Source organism: Panicum virgatum, chromosome 1K, assembly GCF_016808335.1.
Source record: "Panicum virgatum strain AP13 chromosome 1K, P.virgatum_v5, whole genome shotgun sequence".
In the NCBI taxonomy this organism is placed as follows: Eukaryota; Viridiplantae; Streptophyta; class Magnoliopsida; order Poales; family Poaceae; genus Panicum; species Panicum virgatum.
Window position 1 is genome coordinate 48,520,941 of NC_053136.1, and position 22,205 is coordinate 48,543,145.

General features: G+C 46.8%; 2 protein-coding genes across 2 annotated transcripts; one reads left to right on the forward strand and one right to left on the reverse strand.

Moving 5' to 3' along the window:
* The first annotated feature begins 8,537 nt into the window (after positions 1 to 8,537).
* On the forward strand, positions 8,538 to 10,039 carry LOC120649842 (protein MIZU-KUSSEI 1-like). The gene is made up of 2 exons (XM_039926749.1): positions 8,538 to 9,306; positions 9,410 to 10,039. Exons 1-2 carry the CDS (start codon positions 8,790 to 8,792, stop codon positions 9,721 to 9,723), a joined length of 831 nt encoding a protein of 276 aa, XP_039782683.1. The 5' UTR covers positions 8,538 to 8,789; the 3' UTR covers positions 9,724 to 10,039.
* A 4,017-nt stretch (positions 10,040 to 14,056) lies between these two features.
* LOC120649849 (TBC1 domain family member 15-like) lies at positions 14,057 to 21,949 on the reverse strand. Its single transcript, XM_039926761.1, has 15 exons — positions 21,618 to 21,949; positions 21,101 to 21,259; positions 20,627 to 20,693; positions 20,414 to 20,521; positions 20,132 to 20,216; positions 19,731 to 19,785; positions 18,925 to 19,320; positions 18,262 to 18,321; positions 17,546 to 17,644; positions 17,352 to 17,462; positions 16,938 to 17,009; positions 16,712 to 16,828; positions 16,179 to 16,328; positions 15,593 to 15,693; positions 14,057 to 14,619 (listed from the first exon to the last, which is right to left on the reverse strand). Exons 1-15 carry the CDS (start codon positions 21,726 to 21,728, stop codon positions 14,292 to 14,294), a joined length of 2,019 nt encoding a protein of 672 aa, XP_039782695.1. The 5' UTR covers positions 21,729 to 21,949; the 3' UTR covers positions 14,057 to 14,291.
* Positions 21,950 to 22,205: the final 256 nt, after the last annotated feature.

The window sequence follows — 22,205 nt, forward strand, 5'->3', positions numbered from 1 at the left end:
ATTTAAGAACATGTAAACGCAAAAAAAATTTCGTGGGAATCTTGCCAATTTGAAGTACTAAATGAAGTTTATTTACAAAACTTTTTGCACAAATAGATTGTAAATCCCGAGACGAATCTAATGATACTAATTAATCCATGATTAACTAATAATTAGCGGATGGTTACTGTAGCATCACTGTTGCAAATCATGGATTAAATAGGCTCATTAGATTCGTCTCGCGATTTACAGCCCAACCATGCAAAATTTTTTTGTAAATAGACTTCAATTATTACTTTAAATTAGTAAAATTCATTTTTATTTTTTTACGTTTACGGTTTTTTTGCGTTTACGGAGTGGGAACTAAACAAGGCCATAATTAATGAGTACCATGTTTGATTTGCAGTCCCATGCTGCTTGAATCGATGGGGCCACGAATCCTCGTTCTGGCCGCCGGCAAGTTGGTGCCGCTACGTGCACTAGGCCAACTTCGTTGTTGCTGATGAAGTCGCAGTACGGCATAAATTTCTTCGTTCTTCTCCACTGGTTCGTCGTCTCAGCGGCAAGAACGAGTAGAAAGTTCCATAAGGGTGTCCCCAATGACGTTTAGATCCGCAAAAAGTAGTAAAAAAGGTCACATCGAATACTGTAGGATACTGTATTATTTTTCGTTTGTTTGTGGTAAATATTGTCCTATCATAGGCTAATTAGGCTCAAAAAATTCGTCTCGCAACATACATCAAAACTATGCAATTAGTTTTTTTATTTACCTACATTTAGTACTTTATGCATGAGATAAAAGATTTAATATGATAGATGAATAGTGAAGTTTGGAGATATAGATTTTGCAACTAAACACAGCCTAGGTAACTAGATCTGACATGACAATAAAAAAAGTAGGAGAGAGTAGTCCCTAGCGACGAACAAATAGTTAATTTATTTCACATAGCCCAGAACATGTGAGAGCAGCGTGTGGGTCCAATAGTATAAAATAGTCTTTTCTTTCATCTCTTACCTCCACATCAGCCAACTACGTAGCAAGTACTAGTTATTACCATTGCCGACGCCCTAAGATGAACCACTCACCACCGATGGAGAAGCCAAAAGTAAAAATTGCTTGCTTCTTCACCGATCCAAAACATGGCAACGATATGCGTTGTCGTAGTGCAAGAAATGTCTCTTAATCTTCTCGCGAACTCCCTTTGTTCTTGCCATTGTATTCACGTTCGGTGGAGAGCGAAAGTGCTGATAACGTGTTTAGAGTAGTAGTTCACAAATGTATTTGAGAGATACAAATGAGAGACAAATGACAAGAGTGAAATCTCTGTATATTTCATTGATCTGTTTGTACATATATATACCAGATGAAGGGGCATGATGAAAGGGTGGGAAGCTCTTTGGGCAAGTAACCGTCACCGGCGGTTACTAGTGTTGATCCCCAATAATTTGATTCCCAACACAACTAGGCCCCCAAACAAACGACTGCTCTTTTCTTTTCTTGCGCTCCTCCTACCAGCTACCTGCTTTTTCTATCTTCTCATTCCCCAAAGCCAGACTACTGCTCTTCTCCTTCCCCCAAATCTAGAGTCAGACTACTGCTCTTCTCCTTCTTTGCACTCCTACTGGCCTACTACTTTTCTCCATCCTTGCGCTCTCGCCCTCTCTCCCTGCTCGTCATCTTCTTCCACCTCCATCACCGTCGGCCCCCATGGCTGATCTCCCAGTTTTCAAGGTCAACATGACATATGCTCGCTCATTGGTGCCGTCCGCTAGTGACCATTACCTGCAGATGGAGCCCGGCGGCCACCGTCCGGAGGATGGAGATGGTAAACATTCTAATGAGCATAGTGCACATGCCCCCACCCTCATCTGTCGACGGGCCTACAACACCTGTTGCACGCCGTCCAAGGGTGGTTGGTGGGGGGCGGTCGCCGGCGGCTGGGGGTGGCGGCGGCGGCGGTAGCCGTCCATGTCGACCTAGGCTCCCAAGATTGAGATTGTCGTTGTCGACGAGCATGAGCCACCAACTGCTCCCACAACGATGATGGCCGGGGCAGCCACGGGCGGCCACGGCGTCGAGTAAGCCTCTAGGTCCGACGTGGAAGGTTCCGTTATGGCAACTGGCACAATGATGCTTTGCGCCCGGAACTTCGACCCGACGGCCACTGCGGGCGGCCATGTCACCGAGAGAGTGACCGCCTTCAGACCGCCGCAAATAACGTCTTGGTGGGATGAGCCGCAAGCTTCAACTCCGAAGAACGTGAGAGGAGGTTGTGGCTACAATAGTTGGACACGGGCGTCACAGATCATGGTCTGCAGGTCGTGGGATGATTGGCCTCAAGATTCATCTTCAGAGAAGAAGCGCTTGCACACCACGCCGACCAGTCCCAAGCAGTCCAGGCATCAATGGGTTTCATTGAGGGGAAGCTCTTCGGCACGACTTAACATGTGACGAGGCAGTGGCGTCGAGGTTTCTTGAAGAAATTCGAGGTATCCCACCAAAACGCTGCATGATCGTTGGTTTGGACACCGATTGGAAAAAGCTCGATGGCGATGTCTTCATGACGACGCTCTTGCAGTTGTGCGTCGGAACTCGTGTCTTTGTGTTTTGGGTCCTCTATGCAGATGTCGGAACTCATGTCATTGTTGCCGTCAGCTGGTGATCATTACCTGCAGATGGAGCCCGACGGCTGCCACCTGGAGGATGGAGACGGTAAACATTCTAATGAGCATAGGGGCATATGCCCCCACCCTCATCCGCAGGCGAGCATCTTGTTGCGCATCTTGAGCGAAATGTACTGGGTGGAGTCGCGGAGCCGGAGGTAGCAGCTTCCAGTGGGGGCACTACCTCCTACATCGCGGAGAACGTAGAGAGAGCGGAAGAGCTCGAGACAAGGAGTGACACCGAGAAATTGCTCACACAAATAAACAAATGTGAGATGAGCTAGGTGAATGTAAACAAATGTGGATAGATGACAAATTGAATTTGGTGTGAGATGAGCTAGGTGAATGTAGTAATACTGGAGGAAGGAGAGGAGGAACTCGGAGTAGGGAGGTATGGCTCCTGACTTGAGAAACCCCAAAAATGTGGATAGATGACAAATTGAATTTGGTGTGAGATGAGCTAGGTGAATGTAGTAGTACTGGAGCAAGGAGAGGAGGAACTCGGAGTAGGGAGGTATGGCTCCTGACTTGAGAAACCCCATAAACGTGGGGGCATATGCCCCTATGCTCATTAAAATGTTTACCCCCTAGATACCGACCTCGTTAACAACTTGAAGGGCCACATCATGTCCCTGAAGGCCAATCGGTCTAAAGGGCAACTTTGGCACCCAGCGGCTTGAGAGCTACTTGGAGGGGCTCGGGATCGACAAACAGGACATGATCGACCCACCCGAGGGAGCGAAGCCCTTATGCGATCTTAGCACTCGCGAGAGGCGGGAGCGCATGGAGGGTCCTTGTAACATCCCAGTTTTCATCATGATTAAGGGGGAGTGTTGAAATATATAATGCAAACTCCTAGAAGGTTCTATAAAAATAAGGATAAACCATGGCATAATTTTGTTCACCATGACAAGGTTCTAGAATGTTCCACAAGAATCATAAGAAGACATGAAGCTTGGATATTTTCTTGTCATAGTAAAATTTAGAATTTTCTAGAAATAGATATTTGTAGGGAACTTAGATATTTATAGGGAACTTCCTAGAGTGTGACATGTGTCACTCATCCAAGAGGGTATGGGTGCCTATATAAGGAGGGTGTCATCCCTTTCCATGCCATACTACTCCACTCCATCCCACACACATCCAAGAGCATGGTAGAAGTGAGCATAGGTAGAGTATGCTAGGTGTGTGTTCCTTTGTTGCTCAAATAAGATAAGCGTCTTTATAAGTGTTAGTCTCCCGGTTAAGCTTAGCACTTAGTGTATAAGTTGTGATTCATCGAAGGTTGGCTCTGTCACCCGGGATCACAAAAGGGTCTGGGCTTCATCGAAGGTTGGTTCTGCCACCCGGAAGCCAGCTTCATCTGTTGGTAGGCTCTGCCTCCCGGAAGCAAAAGGCGGCTCTGCCGTCAAAAGGACCCGGTACACTAAGTAACTAGAAGCTGACCGACTCTGAAGTGAGTTGGTGTAGATCCCCAACTTAGTAGGGCCACCTCAATTTCCAACAATCACTAAAATAAAACTTATGTTGCAATTTAACTAGTAACGTCAAATAATACTAACGTCATATGAGGTATTACACAATTACTAGGCAAACTATTTTATACTCTTGCCTTGCGTTAGTACATTCGTTCCCTCTAGTAACCAGCATACGCATGCTTGCACCTACGACAAAAATCACGCACGCAGCTTTCCATAAAAGCCTCTCGAGTCACCGTACCATGCCATAATTCACAGACAATCATGACAGCGCCTACCTCCTTTGCCATAACTTCATCATTCCCTGGAAGCCACAGAGTACCCACACCATTGACCTTGAAATGACCCGTCATGGCAGCACTCACTTCGCTATAAATCGGGGTCGCCACGCACAGTGCCGGCCGAGATTTTTTCCGCCGAACCGCCTCACCCACTCGCTCTCGCTCGCGCACGCGCGACACGCCGGCCCCACGACGGGACCGCGCACTGCCGCCGGCATCACGCCGTGCCGCCCACCCCCACCTCGCCCACGCCGCTGCAGCACCCTCGCCGGCTTCGCCATCTCGACGCTCGCGAATTCAGCGCTGCCACTGTTCGCGTTGACAACGAGCTGCCTCAGCCCACGCCGTCGCCCGTCCCTGCGCAACGCCACTGTTGCTCTCCTCGCCTATAAAAGGAGCGAGGCCGTGACGAGCCCCGTCACCAGCCCAAGCACACCGAGCCGCTTCGCTCCGCTAGCTTAACCACTCCTCCCGAGCCCAGCTCAGTCACGAGACGAAGCTCCAACAGTTGGCCCTCTTCCTCGAGCTGTTCCGCGCTAATGTGAGATGGCAGGCAGCTCCCCCGACCATTAACTCCACAACACTAATAAAGGCCCAAAACACCCACCAGACCGTGAGCACTTAATCCAAATCATTCTACCAACCAATACTGTAAACTCAATATATCCTTCATATCAACTCCTTTTCACGTAACTCTTTTTCCTAAACTCTCCTCAAATCATATACTATCTATTCCTCCTATTTTCATCTCCATTTGAGTTTATTTTATTGTTTGCTTGCGTTTGTTTGCCGGTTGTGCCGTTTTCGCTCGTAGATCACGGAGTGACTGAGGAGGAGCCTGCCAAGGAGCCAGAAGACCTGTACCACGAGCAGAAAGCCGCCGTCGCCGACGACGCGTACGCAAGCGAAGGCAAGTTTCATCGACCCCTACGTGAGCGGTTGCATCCATGTGAGGACGTTTAGCTGTAGCCTGGTCTAGGATCGATTACATATACCAGTACTTGAGTGATTGAGTGTGCTCATGCATGCATCTGAGTAGTCATGCATATCCAGAGCTGAGACTAGGATACGAAGGGATTTGGCTGAGACCAGGGCAGCTGGGTATGCTGGAGCCGGCGCTACCGTGGTGGTAGACTGGCAGGTGAGTGCTACCGTGGTGGTAGGCTCGAGTTGACATGTTGAGGGATGGTTGCTGCCCTGGTGAACTATAAGGACCGAGTTGTTTTGACATCTCACCTAGCTTACTTTAGTACGACCACAGGTTCCGGTATGGGCCGGACTTAGGCTAATCCCACTGGTTAGCCTGACGGTCGCAGGGATGGTTTACGGGTATACACCATTGGGGTCAGGGCCCGAGGGTTTGTGCGGCCGGGCTGGGGCGAGACCACGGCTGGGTGTCGGCTATGTCGGTTGTCCGTTCGGGCAGTCGAACGTGTGGGTACAGTGTACGACCTCTGCAGAGTGTATAATCCATTTGAATGGTCCGTGTCCACGGTATGGACAGGCTACGGTGTGGTCCTGACAACTAGAGAGCTACCTACTGTGGTTTGTGTCGGGAAGAGTTGCGTACCATTAGTTACATTGCTAATGCATTGTGCTTAATGTGCGTCGTGCATGTCATTTCCCCTCCCGTAGGGCGAGGTGGAGCTTGCTGAGTACTCTTGTACTCAACCCTTGTTGATTTTTCTCTAGAGGATCATGACTTTGTGCCGGAAGACTGCGAGTAGATCGTGTCCGCACCCAAACTTTTCGAGTGGAGCCGTGATGGATGAAGAGCTAGTCCTGTATGTCGTTATGTTAGTTGTTATCCTATGGTTGTTCTGTGTTGCTTTGTGTTGTCACTTTATTCCTCATGCACGTGTTAAATAAAGCTCTGTATGACTCTGGACTCCACTTGATGTAACATGTATTGTGCCGGAGACTTAATTCGGTAAATAATACATGGTTTAGCCTTGATCTTCAGATCGGGGCGCTTCAGTCCTCCTCGGGTGGACCTGCTCGGCGCCGATGTGCGGCCGGCGCAAACCGCCCTGACCATTAGGGAGCCAGAGGAAGGGTTTGCGGCCGGTGCCAAGGGTGGTGTACATGTGACCTCCGCTCTGAAGCATCCCCACCATGAGGAGGCGAGGCGTCCTCGGAGACCCCGCGGACCCCGGGCATCTATTTATCGCTTTAAGCGATTCTAGAGGATTGCATCACAAAAGCATCGAGCGAGTAGGCGGGGCGCGCGGGTTGCGTGCCAGCACGCGCGAGCGGGAGCCAGGGATCCAACCCATTGAGCTAATTGGAGGTGCAAATGTTAATGAGAGGGCCTGCTATTTGCTTCAGTTTTTTTTCAAAGTGTTCCGAGAAAATAAATTTTTTGCACAAAAAGTTCCAAAAAAATTATGAAAAGATTGTTTTAGAATATTTCGAACATTTCAGAGTGCTATGAAACATTTTAGAACAAATGTTACTAAAAAATTAGATTGTATTCGATTCAGATTAAAGTGTTCTGAAAAAATGTTTTGGACTTCTATAAATGTTTAACCAAAAGTTCTCCATAAATGTTCTCAAACAAAAATACTATATTGAAAAATGTAATCTAGATTTGAAGACCTGGAACATAACGGTGCAACTGAAATTTGATTGGACAATTGGAGTAGAAAATATAAGTTTCTTATTTGAACTTGAATTGCATAGAATTATTCTATATGTCCAGGTGATGTTTTGTGCGGCAGTATTAGAAAGCGCATGCGTAATATGAAGCGCAAGCGCGTAACAGCCTCAACACACACACACACACACAACAGCAGCAGCACAGCGCGGCGGGGCTGGGCGGTCGGCTTCTGCGACGTGCCAGCGCGCAGCTGCTCTCGTGATGAATAGAATCGGCGCCTTCTTGTGCGCTCGACTTCGAGCGTGCGGATGTGCTGCCTATGGATCATGGAGACCAGGAAATTCGTTCATATTGCCGCTTGCTAAAGTTTTGGCCTGCCGGCCCACGCAAAATCCCGAGCCCACGGGCATGACACCCGGCATAGCAGCGGCGTCCACAACCACGCGGGCTGCATGCAAATGACGGCACGATCTCTGTACCTCCGCCGCCGCGCGGGAGGCAGAGAGGGGACGGCCACGGTTGCCGCGGATCATGAGGGGCGGGGAGGGGACGGCCACGGTTGCCGCGGATCATTAGGGGCGGCGAGCCGGCGACATGGCCGCTGCCCCCGATGGAGTAGCGGCCGAGGCCTAGCAGGGCCCGTGACGAGTTCGCAGGCCACTGCCAGTGCTCGCCGCCTTTACGTGCACGGACGAACCCTTGACCCGGCGCCGCTGAAGCGGGTGGCCGTCATTTATGCCGCTTCCCTCCTTGCGTCAACATCCTTCCGCTTCCGGCGGACGACGGCATGCATCTGGGCTACGGGGGACCGCCGCGGCCACAACTGAAGAGCTTGCTCCTGCTCGTGATCCGGCCGTGAAAGCTGCGACGTCTCACCTGGGAAAATGCTTCTCTGCGCTGGGCTTTTGATGGCTCTCGATTGTCTCCTGCTGGAGCAGCTGCGGCTCTGCAGGTGAACAGAAGCTGAACTTCACCACGTCGGCACAGAGCGTGAACCGGTGGTTGCTTGCTACCAACCTGTGATCGAACAAGTGATGGAGTGATGCTGATGGATGACAGAATCACATTCACACCTGCCCGCTGGACCTTCGCGTTCCAGGTTTCACTTGCACAGCAGCTACAACCAACCTCAAGCAGCAGCACTAGGAGCATCGTAGTATTGTACCAAGACCAAGAAGAGCAACCAAGCAACAGTAGCGCTTACTTGGTGGTACAAGCTAGGTGGAGTGTGGTACGAACACCCACCTGTGTCAGCGTCAACCATGACCCAGCGTCCCAGACTGTCCGGGCCAGACACGGCGACACGGCCCGTGCGGCCAGCGGCCGTGCCCGACGCCCTCTCCCATCTGCCGCCGCCGCACGAGTACCTGCGCGCCGCGCGCCCGTTCCACTTCCCCCCCGTCCACACGCGCCCTGCCCGCCCGGTCGGTGCGGGTGCGGCGTCTCCTCTCCTCGCGCACGTCTCGACCGAGCCAGACCGCCAGCGCGTTGGACGCCGGCCGCCCGCTAGGCAGAGGCGTCCCCAGCGGCCAGCGCCCGCGGCCGCCCCGCCGCTTTGCCAAAAGCGCTCGGGGCCGCGCCGCGCCGCGCCTCGCGCGTGCACCAGCCTTCCGCCTGCCAACCGCCTTAAAGCGTCGCGGCACTTCGCCTCCGGCTCCGCCACCACTAGGCGAAGCCCATCAAATACTAGCGCGCTCATTATTGCCATCACGCGCCGCGCGCACGCACGCCACGCAGCGTGGAAGCTGATCGAGCTCTAGAGGGGCTGAGCTTATCCGTCCCGTCGCCATGGCGAGAGCCTTCCGCGCGGCCTCCCCGTTGCCGCTCCCGAGCTCGAGGGCCGCCGCCGCCTCCGTGACGAGCGGCGCCGGGAGAGGGAGCTTCCCGTGGCTGCACAAGAAGGGCTCTGGCAAGCCGGCGCCGCAGCGCGGCGGCGGGACGAGCGCCGCCGGACAAGACAGCAAGGGTGACGAGCCCGCCGAGGGGGCGACCGCGGCCGACGAGGGGTCCTCCGAGCAGTCGCCGTCGTCAAGGAAGCGCGCGGACGCGCTGGCGCGGCTGCGGGCGGCGTTCCTGGCGGCGATCACGCACCGGCGCCGGCGCCGGCAGCTGGGTTCCTGCGTGACGGGCACCATCTTCGGCCGCCGGCGCGGGCGCGTGCACGTCGCGCTGCAGACGGACCCGCGCTCCCCGCCCGTGCTTCTCGTGGAGATGGCCGCCTACTCCACCGGCGCGCTCGTCCGGGAGATGTCCTCGGGCCTCGTGCGCCTCGCGCTCGAGTGCGAGAAGACGCCGCTCGCCGCCGGTACGTGCACACCACGTCACACCGAGTCACTGCCACTTCGACACTTCATTTCTGCACCCGGATCAACCAATGACACGCCAAAGGGAAAAAAAAATGTACGCAGGGGAGAAGCGGCGGGGTTTGCTGGAGGAGCCGACGTGGCGCGCGTACTGCAACGGCCGCAAGTGCGGGTTCGCGGTGCGCCGGGAGTGCGGCGCGGACGAGTGGCGGGTGCTGGGCGCGGTGGAGCCCGTGTCCGTGGGCGCCGGCGTGCTCCCCGACGACGTCTCCGGCGGCGGCGCCGCGGAGGGCGACCTGATGTACATGCGCGCCAGGTTCGAGCGCGTGGTGGGTTCCAGGGACTCGGAGGCGTTCTACATGATGAACCCCGACGGCAGCGGCGGGCCCGAGCTCAGCATCTACCTGCTACGAGTCTGATCGCCGCCGGAGACGACGCTTCAGCTTGCATCCCCCCCTTTGTATGTAACCATGCATGCGTAATCTGGTTGGGCTTTTGCGTAGTTGTGTTCCATGTAATTTGGGGGTCTTGGCAATGGTGTATGTACAATGCTACTACTGATCACTTACATGGCTTAAAACTTTGGGTGATTAGTTTTTGGTGTGAGGTGGTGTGGTTCTAGATACGTAGGCTGGGGATCATCTTTCTCTTTGGTTATGTGATCAAATGGATTAGAAAAATTGGGAATAATATCAGTGCCTCTGCTGCATAATAAGATGGAGATGATATTGAGAACGTGATGGTGCAGTGTAGGTTCTTTGAGCCGTTAATTGTTCAACAGAAATTATACCGCCAAATACTGTATGCCATAAGTGTGATGCGACTGAACGCTTAAATTTTGTTGTATCTATTCTTCCAAAAAGGAGAGATTTATTGAAATTGACACCTTATCGTACTGTTATACATCTATACAAGTTGCACCGGCTGAGTCAGATTCAACTCCTTATCATGTTTCTCATCAGTCAAACTCTGAACTTCGTTTCTCTCTCCATTTATTTTCTTTTTGACAAACCGTTAATAATTACTACTATCTAGTATTGCGCTTCTATATAACACTGGCAAAATAGGACTGGATATATCCGTTCCTTTCGCCCTTGCCTCGTGGGGTGCAGTAGAGAAGATGATTAGAAGATTTTTTTTCTTTCATTCTTTCTGAAGAACAACTTGTGATAAAACTATAGAGATTTTGATGTACCAAACCTGACGCATAGGACCTCTAATTAGTGGATTCCTATTCCTGCATCATGATTGATGTACAAGTATATTCCATTCCTTTGTCCTTGTTAATTTGCAGTACAGTATTCCTTTATCATCATCAGACTTCACTAAGTATCTGCAATGATGTTCAGAACGGCTCAACCTGGCACTACTGAAACGAGAATTGCGCAATGATATCCGAAAGGAATTTGGCAGGTTGCAAAGCCCTGTACTCTACCAACTGAACTGCAATATTTTACAACTGTTCAAGAACATGGTCCTCTCGCTCTAGCTTAATCAAAAGACAAAAGGACTATTTTTTTCGCGACCGTGCCTGAGCACGTTTTTCATTAAGAGGAAGAAGAATGTGTTACAAGAGGGCTTGACTGCAGAAAGGAGCCGGCCTGACACAAATACAAAAGATTATTACACCGTAATTGTTGCGCGACCTGTGAGCCTGCCTAGAGCGGCTACCGCTAACTCCAACTGTTTGTACCCGCCCGGGTACCAAGACATAATCTCCTCTACGACCCTAGACAATACATCATCGATTGTTATTATTCCTCTCTTTCCAACAAAAGGACTATTTGAGACCATGGAGCCTGAATAACTTTTATATTCTAAAGTAGGCGCAACTGAAAGGGTCCTTTACATTTTACAAATCCCGAGTAATTCTGCCACTTATTCCTCATCATTAGGGCTTAGCAATGGCACCACCCTTTTCCTCGCTTTTCTTCTTCTTTTCATCCATGCCGTTGCCGGCTTTATGCGTTTCGCCGGCTGGGCAAGAAAGGCAGGCAGGAAGGGAAGGGACCAGGTGGGCCAGGCGAGTGCGTGGCGATTGGCATGGCCCAAGGAATGTCATGAGGACTGCCCAGGTTGTTGGGCCACGGAGAGACCAGTTGGATCTTTAAACTGTTAGCCTAAAGGCCTAGTACGCGCCTGGAAAAAGGAAAAGCTTTCAAAGCCCAAGCGATAATAATCGTTTCTTAAATGAGGCGCCAACGGCCCGAGATATTCCCGCGCACGCATCATTGCGTCGCAGCGCGTAAAGCTGCCTGCTCGCACGCTTGGTTCGTTTTTGCCCGGCCGCGTGGGCCCCGCCTGTCATATCTTGTTGCGCCCCGCCGAAAATTGTAGTGGGGGACGCTGATGAGCTGGGGATGGCGAGAGACGGCGACCGCACGCATTCGACGCTGTCGGGTTGAGAAATGGGCACCCTTTCTCGATGGGAATTTGAGGCATGTTCAGGGTTTGGACGGGGGAGATTTGAAATTCAGTTGCGAGGCCTAGTTCAAGTTTAAACTTAAAACCAATAACTCAAGTTTCCCCACCAGCATGTGTACAAGTAGCTGAATACAAATTGGGAAGGATGCACGGTATGAAACGGCTTGTTTTAGAGATGATCAGATGTGTACAAAAGTTTGTGCTACTTCAGGGTTCAGACATCACAGCATATTGTCGTGGCCGACAGACCTCAAATCAGCGTACATCAGGGTAGGCCTGGCGTCGCAGCCTACTCGAAACCAGAGACAAGTGCTAGAAGTAGGCACTAAATATTCGCACGACTTGGAGTAGCAGCTCCCTTTTGCAGAAGTGGAATTCTGCACATGCAACAACACTATACCTCGCCGTCCAATCTTGAATGCACATTCCACAAGAGAGCGAAAAGGAGGAAGCAGCAGCAGCTGGTAACATTCCGGTATCCCCACCCAGTTCCATGGCCCGCGTCGTCACCGTTCACTTTGGGCTCTACTCTAATCTCTTCCCTAATCACTGTGTCTGGACCTGTCACTATGTCGTAATGAACTCAGTGGGATGCTCAGTGGTATCCAATCATCAAATGCTCATCTCATCTGCTTGCAAGGGTACCGGTACTCTGCTGGTCGAATTGTTTGGGCAACGCTGAGCAAAAAGTTCTGGGAATTCAGAGTGCATGGTGACCTTTTGGTGCAAGTTGTATCTACAAGTATGGCACTGTCGGATTTCAGAAAGTAGAGTTCAGTTGCTACTACAAGCTTTGCACGAGTGCGCACCTCAGCAGACGTCCTTGGATTAAGGACTGCCTTGGAATGTGCCGCTCTTTCTCTTATCCACGCTTTTTCAATAATACTCCCAAGCTAGTATATTGTATATACAATCAACTGAAGCAAAAGTTGTCTTTCAAGGTGGAAGCTCACGGATAAAACCACTAACAATTCGTTATACACGCAAGTAGATCAGCGTATTATCTTTTGAACATCATTGTGGATTCATTGCAAGTCTGCAACATCTCCAGCACTATCATTACTCCCTGAACGAACTCTGCACGTCAGCTCATCTGACGACGGCGACGACGGAAAGGCAGATAGCCTAATAGCCATTGCCCACCGGCTAACGACGGCGACGCAGCAGAAGTCCAAGCTGAGCGTGAGCAAGAGGCAGCCATGGATGGAGTTCTTGCCTGCGCTCGCTTCTCTGATCATTTCCATGGCGACCAACCTCACGAAGTCCACCGTCTTCTTCACGAAAGTAAAAAAGGGCACTTGCACGTATGCTCGCTCGCTTGCTTGCTTTGCTCATTTACCACGACAAAAGCCAAGTGAACGGCAGAGAGAATGTCTCGTGGACCCGAGGGATCTAATCGTGTCTTGGCGTCGTGCTTGATTGCTTCTTGATGCCGGGGCTCGTGTTCATGGATGGACCGATGGATAGTTACCGTGTTGTCGCCTGGACAGACCGAGAGATCCAGCCCAAGATTCCACTTTGCTCCTCAAACCACGCGCGGCATCTGGCTCGTGGCCGTGGGCCTGGTGCCGTTCACAAGTTTCGGTGCAAATTCCTGTCAACGCTCGTGTGATTTTTTCCGTGTTACTGGGGCAAAAGTGTACTAGGCTTGAAAAGAATTTTTGCTTAGTTTCAATTTCAACAGCTGGGTGCGCTCGTCATTTAGGTATTGAACCAAATCACAAGGTCCTGAGACCGAAGGTTTTAAATCACAACCCCCCTGCAACTGCAAGACAACTAATCTTTCCCAGTTGCTATGTCCCACAACTAGTCTTATGCGCAAACGGGCACGCCAAATTGTATTGTCTCCCGATAGCAATCATCATTGCAAAATGTTCTCTCAAGCCGCATTCCTCGACCAAATTATTTTGCCACGGGGCTAGTGGAAGTAAGCATCCAAGCTCCCGTCACCAGGATGTCCAGAACTAGAGCTGGCAACACCGGCAGGCTTTCAATACAAATTCCTAGCCTTCATGTTCGTCAAGAGGAAGATTGAGTCAGGCATCTGTACCCGAACAGTTCAACAAGAATATTGCACTTGCCCTTTTCTGTACAGAATCTTGCTTTTCAGAACAAAATTAAGAAATAATTATACCAAGGTGTGCCACCACTTGTAGAGTTCCAAGGGAGATACCGTAACAAACCCTGGCTATAATATCATCTTCGCTTCAATTGGAAGAGCCTAAAGCACACAGTAGGAAGTAAAAAAAGGAGCAATTAAGCTGGAACAAAGGGACTGGCAACACAAGCCTGCCAACATCACCAGTTAGGGTTGGCTGGCAGAATTTAGATGCGGCAAAACCAGGGTCCCATAGATAACCTGTATCCATTCAGCGAAAGCAAGTGTCAATTACAGGCTTAACGAGGGTCGAGGGATTATATACACACAACGCTAAGACTTTATAATTCCTCCATTGGTATAAACTTACAACTCATCAAATTTATGACATACATGAAACCAGTACCGGATAGACACTGATGAGATGCTTCTGTGCACTTATTTTCTAATGTGACCGGTGAAATCTCATAAAACCTCATCTTCTTGCACGTAGAGGCCACCATCGGTCTCAATGGGCATTGAAGGTGGGGTTCCAGGTGGAATACAAGATGCCCCGTTTTCTCCTGCAATAGTACACAATGCCTCAGCATCCTGGATAGCCCGGTCAAGATTGATCTGACCACTGAGCTCGTTGATGAACTTGAGGAGGGTATCAAAGTCCATCTGCTCCCCGATTATACGCTGACGGTATCTCTTCAAGATTGCTACGCACAAGTACAAGTGGAAGTGTTCTGACAAATAATGGGTCCACAAAACTTCCCATAAGAGCATGACCTGGTCAAAACTGAACTCCCTGCAATCCATCAGAAATAGGGGTATATTAGGGGGGGAAAAATGATAACTGATGACTGACTGCTAAGGCACATTTTCATCAATCCAACTAAGTAATAACTGTTTGGGATTTACTGATTAAATCAATCTCCTGTAAAATTCATTTTAGCTAACAGAACATATTGTGAAAAGGATAGACCGATGCTAGACAAAAAAGAAACAAAAAACTAGACTACCTTTTACAAACTGTCAAGTGGTTAGATCAGGTCTGAACTCAGAATGATTACAATTGGGTGCAGAAAAACCAAGTCAGTATTTCTAAATGAAGTTAATTATCTAAATTTACTAAAATCAATACATCATGATTGATGGACACTGGTCAATGCTTTGCCAGGTAAGATAGATAATAGCTGGAATGCACTGGCATTACCAACAAATAGTTTCACTTTGCTGAGAGCAGGTGAGTTAATGTAAGTCATCCTGCCCAACTGATATGAATTCCGAAGAAATGATGCTGGGCTGTTTGGTGAAATATGACCCTACTTCTCAGCAGCAGTTTAGCTTCATTGTAATGATAGTGTGTGCCTTTTCCCTAGAGTTCAAATGGTGCTCAGAGAGATTGCTGATGAAGCACAACTGTGGATTGCAAAAGGTGTCAATGGGCTACAAAGTCTTGCTTAGTTTCTTCTGAGTGGCTGAGGCGATGTTTTCTTTCTTTCTTTTTTTTTGCCTCTTAGGATCTTACAAAGGCACACAACTCGCCTGTGTTGTTAAAAAAAAAGAAAATAGAGTTTTTTTGTACCTTTTTTTTGGTTGGAGGGGGGGCACAATTACATGTTACATAATTTGGTTGTGGGACACTGTTAAAATTCTTTTCTTGTCTACGGACAAGGCACATATGAAGGAACCAAAAACATAGTGATAAATATAGCAAACTGATGCATGTCACATGCATATGCAAAACACTTACAACTTGGAAAGACAAGAAAATATACCTTTTGAACTGTATAAGAACCCAGCGGAAACAGAAGAAATAGTTCAAGCAGTCGTTCTGCCTAAAATAGTTATGCAATGGAGGATCAAGAAGCTCCACGAGCTGAAGCATGAAGATCGAAAAAATTAGCACTGCATATCCATAAATTAGTGTATGGACAAAAGTAATTGCTGCGTGCCCTAAGCTAGGAATTCATCAAAGACAATGGTACGATCATACTGATTACCATTGACATTTGGATGTAATGGCATGTGAAAAGGTTTTAAGATTTTAACGACTTCAATTATAAAGCTCCAAGGAATTTTAAATTATATTTTGTGCCAAGCTCAATGTTTGTTTCCATGATCTCAATATCGGAAGAGAAGAAACTGATGAATGCACATGAGAACAATAAAACAAAATCAATAGATACTCTTGAACAACTAGACATTTGCACTAGTAAGTAGACTAAGCAACATTCCATTGATATGATAGTGACTCCTTAATGGAATCTCTGCCACATAACATTGGAGAGTTGAGAAGGAGCAACATGATGCTGCTTACTAGCTACTCACTCAGCACATTGGCATGGCGAATATATTATATACCTTGGATAATGCAAGTAGTTGAGCATGCATGCCATTCTGGTCACGATTAAAATTGGCTCCTAAACGTTCCATCAAGGAAGCAAAGCACCAAAATGATTCGGACTCATCCTCCATGACATAAAGTATGGGAGCCAAAAAGTCACTCATTCCCTGCAATATAAACACCAACGTTATAGTATAGTTCCAGGAAATTGATAAACAATATCAATTATCATGGACAACATTTCAGGAAAACAAGAGCATGTTTCTTTTAAAAATAAATTAAAGTTGAACTTCTTAATCGCAAATGTGTTCAGCATAAATTGTTTAAAATATGAAAATAAAAGCTAGATTTACTGGGTTAGTATTAAAAAGCAAACAACAATCTGAAAAGAGCATGAGAATGAAGCATATATTCAAGCATCATCCCCTAAAAGGTAATTTAACATAACTACTAGAAGAAAACTAGTGACATGGTGTAATTTATGTTTCACACTAAAATGATTGAAAGTTCTAACCATTTTACATGGACGGTGTGCAAGACGAAAACTTACTTGGCAGTAACCAAGGTCGAAATTGTAGAAGGAATATGTTAACAGAATATCACGTAGAACTACAACATTCTGATTGTCATCTCCTTCATAATAGGGAACAGACCTATCAGTTCTCACCTTGATAGAGAAAATATTAAAGCATCAGTGTAATCCAGAATATTATAGTGTAGAATTGAAATGGAATGTCAATAAAGACTAAAGAGGACAAGAGGAAAATTATTTATACCACATCTTTGTCAATGAGGCCTTTTCTTTCCCTAAACTTGGTGAATCTTTTAGCTTGGGTGGCTGAGATACTCTGCAGATGGTATCAAGAATAATAATGGATATACATTGAGTAAATGAAGTGCAATATATGCTCAAAAATGTGAAAGGATTGTTCCAACAAAAACAAAGGAGCTGAAAATGCATGCAGTCGGTCCCTATCACAAATAACCTGCCAAAGAATGACAGCTGCTCATTCTAGAAAACCATGTTCTACTTCACAGATATCATATATCCAGAAACCCCTAATCAGTGATAAAAAAAATGCAGAAGACCCAAATAAAAGTGGCCACTGATGCCCAGACTCCAAACTCCAAAGAGGCCAAAACAGAGTCACATGAAAAGCTCCAGGTTCTTAAAATTCATCCAGACTAACCTTCCACTGAGATTTTATAGCTTCATATTCTGCTCGTTTCATGGCAGCAAGGTATTCCCTCTCAGCATATGTTGAATCATATTCATGATAGCCCAACAAGAACTTCCACACCTATATGTCCAACATCAGAATATTTTTAATAGAGAGCAATGCTCACTAGTTACAAAAAATCAGATCAGGTGCTAAGTATAAACCTCTTTTCTCAGAACATGTTCGACTCCGCCATAAAAGACCTTTTTCCTCAGCGCCTTCGAATCCATAACTCTACCTTCAGGATCTAAGAAAGCTGTCCACTGTTGAAATTTTTTCAAACAAATAACAGAAGATTTAGAGAGGAAAACAGGTACTGACAACATGGTTAAAAAGGAATATTGCTAGATGGCTGTTGATTATGTACCATGAAATTAAGAATAGAATATAAATTTAAAACTGGGACAAGTCTTACCTGCACCACTTGTATTATTCATATCAAAGATTTGAGTACTGAATCCAAAAATTTAGTTCTTCCAGTAAAAGCATGATATGAAAATTACAGGGTGATGGTTCCATTTGAATACCACTGTCCTAAAGGTTTACTTAGAATGCAAGCCAGAAGTTAAAAAATAAACTGTGCACCCCTAGAATCTTGGCTGGACACGAATCTGGGGATATATATATCAAGATTGAACAGAAACTTGGTAGTCCTAAGGATTGCAAGTACTTTATGCTAATACATATACCAGGAACCTCATCTTTGACTCATCTCATTGTAGTCACAACTCACAATTAATGTATCACGTGGACTCAACTATGATCTAGAACTAATAATTCACACTGCTATGTTCACAGAACTACAGCATGGACTTGTAAAACATACATATGTTGAAATGAAGAACTCAAAAAGATATATCAGAAATTGAGGAGTCATTACCTCTGCGACACTTAATGGGCAATCTCTTTGTTTTCCCCATACCAGAGGCAATGGATCTGACTGAAAAAGGAGTGGAGAAGCTGATATTACACAAATTGATGAATGTGTTTGCAATCATGAAAGGCTAAGCAATTAAAGATTTCAACAGCATTAAAGGTCAGAAGACAAAAACCAGTGACTAATGGTTTCACTTAACAATTTTTGTTGGCTCATGTTTTTTTTTTTGGGGGGGGGGGGGGCAACTAAATTGTGAGCAAATGTTGTTTAAATATTCTATTGAAGTTAAAAAGTTGACCAGGGGAGATGTTTCCACACTAGCATTAGTATGCAGAAGGAGAGCTGAACCCTGGTTATCTAAGGGGCAACTACCCTCCAACTAGCCAATATATCTCAGGTAGATTCTCTAGTTAAATAAGTTACAAGCCTGCAGATGACTTAGATGGTCGGAGGTAGTTTCGAGATCAAACCATAAAACTACCTTGAATCTTTGATCCTAATTGGCAGTGTAATACTGTAATTAAGCCAAATTTTGGATACATTACTAAATAAATTCAAAGATTAATAGATTCAAACATTTGGTATTGATTTTGCGTGCAGTAAATAACTTCTTCCACAAGTCATAATTTTGGTGATAATTACCAAATTAAATGCAAGATGTATTACCTCAAGTGGAGCTGAGGGTATAGAAGCCTTTTCTGGTGCTACATACTGGTTTTTGTACTTATCACTTGCTTTATTATCAAAGACATATTCATGTTGTTGCCGTCCATAACCATGGGCACCACTATTGTCTCGAAAGAGGCTTGATGTAGTATCACGTGCAAACTTTGTAACCAATGAGAATTTCTCCAAGACTTGAATTGAAAGATCACGACCTGGGTCATTTGATTTGTGCTTTTGCTTTGAGCCATACTGAGACATACTAGAAGCTTCCCCAAGTCTTTCATCAGCCCCATGCCTGGTCTCATCAACTGACCCAGTGAAACTGAGTGAATTTTGTCGTGACATGGCATTTGCCACTGTGGCCACTCCTGGAAGCTCCAGGGATGACAAGCTTTTCTGCAAGGTGACCACACAAATGGAGAAATGTGTGTCAGTATTCAGACTGGGAAACATTTGTTCATAAAGAGAACTCTTTAGAAGACAGACTAGGTTAATCACAGATGATGAATGACTGAAGTTCAAATTTATCAGATTTGAAAGTTGAACAGCTGTTGTACCAAAAAAGGCAATAAAAGATTTCCTATTGAAGGTACTATACAACTATTTTCAAATTTATCAGATTTGAAAGATGAACTCATGAACAGCTGTTGTACCAAAAGAAGGCAATAAAAGATTTCCTATTGAAGGTACTATACAACTATTTGAAAGATAGGACTACAACCTCTTTAAGCTGCCAAGAATCAAACTTCATACAAGTTGAGAATGGCTTATTTGGCAAGAAAAATGACTAGAATATGATAACACACCTGAAGAGGATCTTGAAAGTCGTTGACAAGAAAAACATTAGGATCGTCATCCGACCTTAAAACAGAAGAGAGAACATTTCAATCATATAAGCAGGGGGGAAGGTCTTCCAAACAATACTATAAGGTAATTAAAAAACCCCGCAATCAGGATTAAATAAAACCTCCTACATAGTTTGCTAATTCAGCATTTGTAGTTATCTCTTTGAGTGTAGATTCACATTGTACCAATATGCTGCCTTATTGTATGGATGACCCCGCATAAAGAAAAATCGGTTATTTTAGTGCAAGTATCATTGATTTTCCATATGGTGAAACTCAACTGTTATTTTAGACATTAATAAATGATGAAACAATGAACCACTATTATTGTGATTCAGAACCATTAAACCGAAAAAGAAAACCTGATAATGAAGACGTGTTGTTTCAATGTCGCAAACAATTCACGAATTCCGCCATTGTAGAAATAGAATGGAGGAAAAGCCAGGCCTGCAGAAGTTAGTAGGTAAGACAAACGAACATGATCCTTTTTCTCTAGTACTCTGTCAGGCATGTGCATCAAATGATTTATCTAGATAGAAAAAACAGAAATGCTATCATGTATCAACAAAGTAGAGGATGAACCACTGTAATCAAGTGGAATTTCAAACTAATGATACGATGAACAAAAAATTAGAACATCTCACCTGATGATAGAACAATTATTATGTAGTCCAATCCAAATGTTGGGGTATGCTTACGGATGAAGCGGACATCACTTAAGGGCAAGGCCTTGATAGTGTACAGATTTCTATCTGCGTAGGATCAGAAAGTTGAGAGAGTAAGCCATCATCACTGTCCTTCAATTCCCAAATGCCAGAATGGCTAACAATAATAACAAGCAGATTATACTGTCATACATTTTTCTATTTCAACACCAAATGAACTGGTTGACAAAGAGTCGGCTCCTTCATTTGGCTCCCAGCTCTGCCATAAATATTGATCAAAACATATCAGCTAAGAGTAAGCATGTGGCTAACTATTAGCACATATAACACTGAACAAAATAGTATAACACAAGCCAAACAACATATGGTTCATTTAGTAAAGGTGTTTGCCATCCTAAGAAATTCAAAGGTTCATTCAGTCCTCATAGAATGTTGAGGGGACTACATGTTTACTATGGTAGTATGAACTATACTTGATTATATGCGAGTGTCACTATACGCTATGTTCTAGCAAATTACTCCATTTTCTCAGTACATATGTAGATGTAAAGTAATACAACTTGCAGCAAATCTCTTGCCATCCTTTCAAAAAAGGAATGTAGATATAAATGAAGAATATATGATATGAACACTAATGACTCAAGGAGATGAGCTGGATTGCCTCACCAGGAACAATGATCCTTGCTGCAGAAACAGGCGCAGCTTCCCACTGATCCGGCCAGAGCCATACTGCGTCGGGTGGATGGTCACACGCTCCTTCTCATAAACCACGTCAATCCTTGCCGTCTCATCCGAGCCTCTGTCCACCAAATCCGTCCGCATCGCCTTCAATCACCGAACAAACATCAGTCCTATCCCAAGGGAAAACACATCTCCACAACACGAACACACAACGAGACCAACAAATTTCTAGAGATTTTGTACTATGTACTATCCACTCCAATCTAGCTGCGTACAGAGGGGGGCAAACTGCTGCAGTGACTAGCATCACAAACTAGAGCTCTACCCCCCCCCCCCCCCCCCCCACGCAAGAGTAAAGCCATCCAAGTCCCCCGGCCCCGACGGAACCAGTGACCTAATCGAGCAATCCACACGCGCCGCCCCAAAATCGCGCACGGGAGCAAGCCGAGATAAACGAGGGGAGCGTCGAGCTTGTGGGGGGGGCGTAGGCGCGGGCCAGTACCGTGTGGTCGGAGGCGGCTGCGGCGTAGTCGGAGTCGTCGGAGAGGTCGTAGAGGTCCGGCGAGCGCGGGGACCCTGCCTCCGCTGCTGCTCCTGCGTCTCCTCCACGCATCGCCACGCGGGGAGGTGCGATCTTGGGTTTTGCTCCACCCCAACCAACTCTTCTTACTGCCGAAGCAATGGCACGGCACGCTGGAAGCCTGGAATAATTTTTTCCGAGGCGGATGACGACAACGACGATGTATTCTGAGGGCGTGGCTGCGAAAACTCTTCGTTGCTACGATATTTGTTTCCTTCTTCTAGCAGCACACGTTTCGGCGGCGGCGGCGGCGGCGGCGGCGGGGGGGGGGGGGGGGGGGGGGGGGGGGGCGAAAAGCGAAAACCAGACGATGCGGATATCGCATGTACAGTATTCCTAGTTGTAGGAGTACTTGCCGGAGGATCGTAAATCTATTGACAACCATAAGTAAATCTCACCGCGTATACTTTATAAGTCCACGCTTTAACAATTTATCAATCGTATCAAATAATATATTTAACATTTTTCACAGTTGTTGCTGTATTTTTCTATGGCGGAAAGTCTTCCTGG